General features: G+C 47.7%; 2 protein-coding genes across 2 annotated transcripts; one reads left to right on the top strand and one right to left on the bottom strand.

Moving 5' to 3' along the window:
* The first annotated feature begins 543 nt into the window (after positions 1 to 543).
* Positions 544 to 3,525, top strand: LOC144477519 (uncharacterized). The gene is made up of 6 exons (XM_078195246.1): positions 544 to 615; positions 698 to 1,226; positions 1,347 to 1,472; positions 1,638 to 2,806; positions 2,857 to 2,922; positions 3,400 to 3,525. Exons 1-6 carry the CDS (start codon positions 544 to 546, stop codon positions 3,523 to 3,525), a joined length of 2,088 nt encoding a protein of 695 aa, XP_078051372.1.
* A 4,284-nt stretch (positions 3,526 to 7,809) lies between these two features.
* On the bottom strand, positions 7,810 to 8,205 carry LOC144477518 (uncharacterized). The gene is made up of 2 exons (XM_078195245.1): positions 8,058 to 8,205; positions 7,810 to 7,979 (listed from the first exon to the last, which is right to left on the bottom strand). Exons 1-2 carry the CDS (start codon positions 8,203 to 8,205, stop codon positions 7,810 to 7,812), a joined length of 318 nt encoding a protein of 105 aa, XP_078051371.1.
* Between the last annotated feature and the right edge of the window lie 939 nt (positions 8,206 to 9,144).

Genomic DNA, 9,144 nt, shown 5'->3' with positions numbered 1-9,144 from the left:
TGGGTTACGCCGCCAGCTCTGAAGGCGCAAAATAATATTAAAAGTTTATTTAAAGACAAAAGCCTCGTGGCCATTAAGTATGACAAACTGGAAATCTTTAGCTGTTATATCTCCCCGAATATATCAATCCAGAATTTTGAGGAAATACTAAACAACTTAGAAAAAGAAATAGAAAAAACTGACCCTAAGAGAACTATTATCGCAGGAAACCTAAATGCTAAAGCAGTAGCATGGGGCTCCAAATACACTGATGCCAGAGGCTAAAAAATGATTGAGATGGCTATTAGAAAAGATCTTGTCTTAATTAAAAGCGACGGAGAATATACATTTGAGAGAGCCGGACGCACATCTCTGATAGACATTATTATATGCGGCCGAAATTGTTACCCAGCTCTGGTTAAAAGCTCTATTTTAGAGGAATATACCGCTTCCGATCACAGATACGTTCTTCATCTCTTTAAATGGTCCGAAAAAAGACGAAACCTAAATAACAATAAACATAGCACTAACGAAATAGACATAGACGAATTCTGGTATAGATACATGACATGGACTGACACATACAACCCTCTCGAAATTTCCAATGATAGTGACGTTGATAACTACATTGTGAAAGTAAATAATCTTGTTAAACAGTCAGCGAAAAGAACTCATCCGTCCAACAAACATAAAACATCCGTTATGGTGGTATAATCAGGACGTAGCTAAGGCTAGAAAAGAACTTATAACAGCAAGAAGAAGAGCACAGAGACAAATAGCTAAACAAGAAGACCCAGTAATTATAAATACATACCAGAACATACATAAAGACAAAAAGAAAAAACTAAAGAAAGAAATAAACAAAGCAAAAGATAACATGTGGCAAACCCTAATCGACTCAGTTGAGCATGACCCATGGGGTAAACCTTACAAATGGGTTATTAATACTTTAAGAAAAAGACTTCCGCCCACCATTATGGAGGACAATGACATTACAACTATTGTAGATAAATTATTTATTACAAACCCGAACGAATGTACTAACAGGATATACAATATACAGGACATGAACACAGAAGAAGAAGCTCTAAATGAGAACGAAGTTCTGGCGGCAGTCAAGAAGGTGAAGAAGAAAGCAATGGGATTGGATAAGATCCCATCTGAGGCTGTTTGGGCCCTTGGCAATAACGCTCTAGGTCACTTAACACACCTATTCAACATGTGTTACAATCTTGGCTATTTCCCACGTGAATGGAAAAATGCTCGAATGCTACTCATCCCTAAAAAACAAAGCTTAAATAATACAGGGTGGCGTCCACTATGTATAATCTTGAACTGGGCTAAAGTTCTCGAATATTGCCTTAAAGAAAGGCTTAACAAACACATCACATACCGAGACAACCAGTATGGATTCTGTAAGGGAAAGGGCACGATACATGCCATTGACAGAATTATTAAGTTCTGGGACAAAGCTAAGAGTAGAAGACATCACTGTGCGTTAGTTGCTCTTGATGTAAAAAATGCATTTAATGACATTAAATGGGATCTAATCTTAGCAGCGCTAGAAAAAAAAGACAAATACCGACGAAGTCCCTTAAAATGATATGTATTGTAGTTATCTCAACGAAAGATATATCACCTTTGACACGTTTTCACAGACTCACAAAATAGCAATCTTCGGTGGCGTTCCCAGGGCTCAGTCCTGGGTCCTATGTTATGGAACGCACAATATGATGGACTATTGGGCCTTACCTTACCCAAGTTCGTTGAACTTGTTGGCTTTGCCGACGATGTTGCATTGATTGCATCGGCTAGAAATGCTGTAGTATTAGAGGAAAAAATCAACGAAAGCCTTAAAACCATAAAATCATGGTTTAAAGAAAATAGTCTTATTTTAGCGGAGGAAAAAACCGAATTACTATACTTGACTCCGAGAAAAAACACAGGAGGAATAGAAATTAATATAGGTAGTAAGATCAATCCAGCCAAGAAATTGAAGTATCTAGGCCTATATCTCGAGGGTGATCGACGCTTCAAACATCATATAAAAGAGGTATGCGAAAGGGCAACCAGACTAGCTGGATTATTATCCAGAATTCTTCCCAACCTAAGAGGAGCAGGACACAAAATTAGAACTTTATATTACAATGTATTAGAATCTGTTTTACTCTACGGCGCTCCTATATTGGCCAGTGGGCTTAATAACATTAGGAGCATCTCTACACTCCACCAGACCCAAAAACTAGGACTTTGTAGACTGGTAAGAAGCTACCACACTGTCTCCCATGAGGCCTTGTGTGTCCTGGCGGGACAACCTCCGCTAATTCTAAAAGCAGAGGAAAGGAAGAAAGTTTTTTATAGAAGCCTAGAATTAGACGGCAACGACAGTCAACTTAAACAAAAAATTAATGCCATTAAAAAAGAAGAAAGAGAAAAAACTATTGTTAAATGGCAGGAGAGATGGGACCACTCGGCTAGAGGACGAACAACCTCCTCCCTGATAAGGGATATCAAATCCTGGATCGAGTGGGGACCAGCCGTCTTAGACTTCCACTTAACCCAAGTTTTAACAGGCCATGGATGTTTCTCGGACTTCCTATTCAGAATAGGTAAACACCCGGACAACAAGTGTATACTTTGCCACAATTGCGACGATTCACCGGAACACACTCTCTTCCTATGCCAAAAAAACGAACAAGACAGATTACAACTATTTAATATCACAGGACAATTTGGTATCAATCAACTCATTGAAAAAATTAAAAAAGAAGACTACAGACAGCCAATAAAAGAATTTATAACAGACACACTGAAACGGAAAGAAGAGGTCTTAAACACAATCCAAAGGTCTACAAGAGGACATAACATCCCTCCTAGGAGAGGGAGGGCAAGAAGAAGAAAGAGAAACACATGACCCAGAGTTATAGGCACGTCGCGGCCTTGGTAAGCGGCTTAGGACTCTTTTGAGTCACTCACCCACCCTGCAGTAATGCTGAGAGGCGGGTCCGGGGTGGGTGAAACATGGGCAGAGGCTCGAGGAGGGGTTTAGTGGTTAACATCCTAGTGGTGAGCCCCACACTACCGACCACAACATCTGGCCGGCTACGCGCCCCAGGTCGGTGTGCGTAACGCATTCCCCTCCACTTGAAAAAAAAAAAAACAAAAATATCCTTGGATATCATTTTCTACCTCACTTATATCCACCTATAATCCCTCATATGCTCTTCTGTCTCTCTTATATCCCGGTATATTATGATGTATCTCACTTATAACCTATTATAGTACCCCATATCCTCTTCTATCTACCTTATACCCTTGGATATTATGTTGAATCCCAATTACATCCTATTACATGCCCTTATATCTTCTTCTATCTATCTTATATCCTTTGATCTCATGATGTATCTTACTTATGTGCAGGTACATTCCACCATATCCTCTTCTATCTCCCTTATATCCTTGGTTTTTATTTTATTACCCACTGATATCCACTATTATCCCGCCATATCCTGTTCTATCTTTCTAATATCCTTGGATATCGTGTAATATCTCACTTATATCTACTTACATTCCCTCATATCCTCTTCTATCTACCTTATATCCCGTGCTATTGTGTTGCATCTCACTTATATCCTATTACTTGAATATCATATTGCATCGCACTCATAGGCATCTATATCCCCTCATACCATTTTCGCTCTCTCTCTTAAATCCTTGGTATTATGTTATATCTCACTTATATCCACTTATATTCCCTCAGATCCTCTTCTATCTCCTTTATATCCGGGGATATTGTGATGTATTTCACTTATATCCACTTATATTCCCATATATCCTCTTCTATCTCCCTTATATCCTGGGATATTATAATGTATCTCACTTATATCCTATTACATCCCCTTAAATCTTCTTCTATCTATCTTATAACCGTTGATCTTATGTTGTATCTCATTTACATCCACTTATGATCCCTCATATCCTATTCTCTCTTTCTTATATCTTTATATATTATGTTGTATCTCACTTATATCCTATTACAGTCCCCCATATCCTCTTCTATCCCTCTTATACCCTTTGATATTATGCTTGTAATATTGTTGTTTCAGCAGATGTTACTATGAAATTCAATGAAGAGAAGTATTCGGCACCAAAAAATACAATACATTAGGTTGGTTATTACATTGCAGCAGAGAAATCTCAAGAATCGTCCGTATTCTTCACGAAGTACGACGATTTAACATTATATGTAACATTATTAACGTTAGGTGACATCATAATAACGTCATTTAACGTTATTTAACATTATTTGACGATATTTGACATTATAATGACGTCAATTAAAGTTATTTAATATTTTCTGACGTTATTTAACATTATTTAACGTCATGTAACATTATAATAACGTCATATAACGTTATTTAATTATTTCCGACGTTATTTAACAGTATGAAAACGTCAATTAAGGTTACATAATGTTTTTTGACGTTATTCAATATTATATAACGTTGTTTAACATCATGATAACATCAATTAACGTTATTTAATATTTTTTGACATTAATTAAAAATATTTGACGTTATTTGACATTATGAAGACGTCATTCAACGTAATTAAATATTTTTTGACGTTATTTAATATTTTTTGACATTATTTAACATTATTTAATGTTATGTGACACTATAATAACGTCATTTTACGTTATTTAATAATTTCCGACGTTATTTAATAGTATTTCACGTTATTTGACATTATGATAACGTGAATTAACGTTATTTTTCATATTTTTTTTCATAGTTTTAGGTTATTTGACATATTTTTTTTTGACGCGGGGAAAATCTGCATGTCAGACCACCCCGTAATTCGGGTGCGTTGGCGGGAGCAATGTAGGTTCCGACCCACTAAAATCCCCACGGCGACCTTCGGACGCACGTTCACAATCTGACGGATTCGGGGGAGCCACGGGAAATCTTAAAGAACACTATCGCTGCTCCCCCTCGCCATGGCCGCGTCACGGGGGGAGTGGTTTATTATGTCCCCCCAATGTCTCCTCGGTGCAGGGAGGCCGCGCCCCGCACCGCAACTGCTCGGCGGTCCCATTATCGGTACCCAGGGCACCCGCTACGGGTACCACGGCCGTCCAAGAGGGGCGACCACAGCTGTGTCCCCCCCCCCCTCCCCCTCCTTCCAATGAAAGCAAAATGCCTCCACTTTCCAGCAGGCGGCGGGGGATTAGGGAGCAATGGCTCCACCCGCCGCCTGCCACCGTCAAGTGCCAGCACCACGACCGTGAGCACGCTGCCGCCTCCCCCGGTTTCTTCGGGCGAGGTCGGATCGCTCCTGACCCCGCTCGGCCGCCCTCCACTTCCTTCCGCTCTCCAGCATGGCGCCAATTAATGCTGGAAGCGAGAGGTCATGCACTACTTCTAACTGTAGGGCTCGGCGCAGCGCTGAAAAAACGGGGCATTCCTCCAGCGTGTGCTGCGCCGAGTCTTCCTCCTCACCGCAATGGTGGCAAACCGCCACCGCTTCCCGACCGATGCGACGCAAGTAGAGCCCGTAGGTGAGCCCGTTATGCGGTCTCACCGCCACCGATGTAGGTGTGGTAGGAGAGCCCCGGCGACCCGCTCATCGGCGTGGAAGAACAGCTCCTCCTGCCATCTCCGCCAGTCGAGTCGCCGGGCCTGGAGCCCGAACTGCTCGATCGCCTTCGGCTCCGACGGGGCTCCCCGAGCCTGGCGGGCGGCGCCCTGGGTACCGATAAGCATAAGTGCGCACCGCCGCCCGCAGCCCTAAGGGAAGCTCACCCGTCAGAGCCAGCGCCGCCACGGTGGGCATAGTGCAGTAGCCTCGTATGAGGCGAATCGCCAGCCTTCTCTGGAGCAGGCGCAGGAGCTGTGTGCTGCGCCAGCTCTCCATCACAATGCTCCCTCAGATAGGGGAGCCATAGAGGTCCATTGACCGCACCACGCCCACATAAAGACGGCGCACCAAATCCTGAGGTCCCCCGAGATTGGGTAATAGTTGACCCAGCGCATTCGCCGCCCTCTCCACTCGGGGGACGAGACGGCTGATATGCGGCCCGAAACTCCAGCGGCTGTCGAGGGTGAGGCCAAGGTAGGTACCTCTTGGACCTCACCTCAACGCAGGCTCCCTCGACCCGGACCCACGACCTAGAAGGCGCCCGAGAACGAGGCCGACCAAACCAAATGGCCTCGGTCTTTTCCGGCGCGATCGCCAGCCCCAGGCTACGGATCCTCGCGACGACGATTGCCACCGCAACTTCTACCCGACGGTTGGCCCTCTCGAGGTTTATCCCAACGGCCACCACCAAAGTGTCGTTTGCATAGCAGACAAGGGTGGCGCCGTCGGGAAGGGGGCCCTCAGGACCGCGTCGTACCCCAAGTTCCACAGCAGTGGTCCCAACACGAACCCCTGGGGCACTTCGCGCTTCACCATCCTCCGCTCTATCCCGTTCCGGCCAAGATATGATATGGTCCTGTCCCGAAGATAGTCCCCGATCACTGCCCTCAGATAGGGGGGCACATTGTGGCATTGTTGTACCCCCTAATGGCGGACCAGGGCAGGGTGTTGGAGGCATTGACGATATCTAAGGACACCGCCAAGCACACCCCACCCCGTGCCACGGCATCGTCCAAGAGGGACTTGACGCGGCCAACCGCATCAATGGTCGACCGCCCCTCCCGGAAGCCGAATTGACAGTCCGCCAGGTCAGGATCATCGTGGGACAGGTGCTTGCCGAGGCGGGCAGCAATAATCTTTTCGAAAAGCTTGCCCGTCTCATCCAGCAAGCATATCGACCGGTACACGGAGGGAGACTCAACGGGCCTCCCCTCCTTCCGTCCATCCTTCCATAGGGCGAGGAATGACGCCGCCCCAAGTAAGGATATAAAGAGGCGCCACAGCCTCCCTCCCAGGACGCCCAGGTCGAGCACCCAGGTACGGCCGGTTATACCGTCGAGACCCGGGGCGGTGTTCTTTCCCCGGAGCTACTGCAATATCACGGCCATCTCCTCCTCGGTGACCTCCAAATCGGAGGACCACGGGTGGACCCCCGCCTCGGGGTTGGGTCGCGACACCTCCAAATCTCTTGGAGAAAGTGTGTCCACGACCCGCCCGAGAAATTGGGGATCCAGACTCTCTGTCGTAGGGAGCGCCCAAGGACGCAGACGTCCCAAAACCATCCGATAGGGGCGCCCGCACGGATTACGGTCCAGGGAGCCGAGGAGATCCTTCCAGGCCTGGGCTTTCGCTCGCCCGATGGCCAGCTGCAGGGCGTCTACCTTCTCCCTGTATCGCCCATACAGCTGGACAGCCAGATCGCCGTCACGTTGCCTACGTCGACGGGCCCGGGCATACTGGCGTCGCACGCGCACACACTCGGTGCGTAGGACCTCCAACTCGCGCGACCACCAATACACCCCCTTCCTCTGGATGACCCTGCCCCGGAGCATTGTGACGTCACAAGTGGACGTCATTGTGCCTCGGGACCAACGGGCCTCCACTAGCCCGGCCGATGTTGCCGGCCAGGCCGCGACGTGGGATGCAGCCATCAGAGCGTCTTAGTCGAGACGCTTCAGCGTCCACCGCGGTAGTGGCACTCCTTCATGGCAACGTCGGGGTGCCGACTGCGGGGCGGCGGAGAGGCCGATAATGATGTATCTATGATCCGATAATGTTTCGGTCTCCTCCGCCACCCTCCATCCCGAAATACTACGGGCGGCAGGAGCGATCGCCCATAAAAGGTCCACGATGGACCCCCCATTGTGCCGCACGCACGTGTGGACCGAACCCGAGTCCCACCGCGAAAGCCTACACCACCAGACCCCTCGAGTCCGTCCCGGGGGACCCCGGGGCTGTTGCCTCGGCGTTAAAGTCCCCCAAGACTAGGGGGACTGCATCCAGGCATTTTTCAAAGGCCTTGAGCAGCCAACTGGGTGGCGCGTAGATCACCACCACCGCGGTTCCTCCCCAGTCTGCTGCTAGGAATCACCAGCCGCACTCAATAGTCGAACACGATGGGGACTCCAGCCGACTGGCCCAGTAAATCGCGGCGGAACCGCTCAGGTCCCCTATCCAATGCGGATGATCGGGGACCCCATTTGGCTCCCCCACAACTGCCCGCTCGGCCAGAGCCTGCAGTAGCAAGTCCTGCGCCCTAGCCGAGCGATTAAGGTTAATTTGTATAATTAGGCCCACGGACCCCATTAAGCAGCCGTCTCAAGATCCATAGCCCCCGATGTGACCGCCATCGAGGCCACAGCGGGACCCCCCTCCTGCGGGGCTATGGTGGGGTTGCCAACCTCCGTCACCCCAGCCGCTGCTGCAAGGGCCGCTGCCTTGGCCCCCGTGGTTGTGCCTCTACCCCCTCGCCCGCGCCGCGCACTGACGGGACACGCGCGGCTGCCGAGGCGATGTCCGGCTGGCTTGCCCGTGTCCGAGCAAATCAGACACTTGACCTGAGCCGGACATCCTCTAGCCTTGTGGGCCTGGCCACCGCACTGGTAGCAACAGCCAGTTCACTCCTCAGCTGCAGTGCACCACTGCCTCGTATGATCGAATTGGACAGAGGGTGCCCAATCCTGAGCGGGTCGACCGGATTTCGCCGGTTTGGACGTCCCCCTCGGAAGACCCTCCTACCTGGGCGATAGCCGAAGCCACCTCCCCAGGACGTTATTTGACATTATGACAACATCAATTAAGGTTATTTAACCCTTTGCACTCCAGACCATTATGGATGTTGGCTACCAGCTACTCCTAATGATATTGGAATTATATGAATTGGTTGACATCGAAAAATATATATTTGCAAAAAATATCAATATTTTATTTTTTATAATTTTGTACAGTATGATAGAATTGAAAACACTCCCCAATATGGATTGCAAATCTTTTCCTCCAGTTTTAGACTTGTTTATTTATATTTATAAATTTCACTATACTTCAAATGGCAACATACAGGGTGTTTTTCAAATATTGTAACTCCGGGAAATGGGGGGTAGCTGAGGCTATTTCAAGTAACTTTTTCGTTTGCCGAAATGCAATCCGCGGCTTTGTTAACGAGTTATTAACAATTAAAGTTGGCTGCGCACCGACGAGTTTTCGTGCTGCTGCGCACATGAGCGCGAACGTTTCAGGGACGACTCA

The sequence above is a fragment of the Augochlora pura genome, unplaced genomic scaffold, assembly GCF_028453695.1.
Source record: "Augochlora pura isolate Apur16 unplaced genomic scaffold, APUR_v2.2.1 APUR_unplaced_170, whole genome shotgun sequence".
Taxonomy (NCBI): Eukaryota; Metazoa; Arthropoda; class Insecta; order Hymenoptera; family Halictidae; genus Augochlora; species Augochlora pura.
Note: the sequence above shows the minus strand (reverse complement) of the source record. Positions and strands in the feature narration are given on the sequence as shown.

Coding starts and splice junctions, on each gene's coding strand:
- LOC144477519 (XM_078195246.1), top strand. CDS start 544: ATGACATGGACTGACACATACAACCCTCTCGAAATTTCCAATGATAGT. Junction 616..697: donor TTGATAACTACATTGTGAAA/GTAAATAATCTT, acceptor TGGTATAATCAG/GACGTAGCTAAGGCTAGAAA. Junction 2,923..3,399: donor ATAGGCACGTCGCGGCCTTG/GTAAGCGGCTTA, acceptor ACTTATGTGCAG/GTACATTCCACCATATCCTC.
- LOC144477518 (XM_078195245.1), bottom strand. CDS start 8,205: ATGGGGTCCGTGGGCCTAATTATACAAATTAACCTTAATCGCTCGGCT. Junction 7,980..8,057: donor TTGGATAGGGGACCTGAGCG/GTTCCGCCGCGA, acceptor GGTGATTCCTAG/CAGCAGACTGGGGAGGAACC.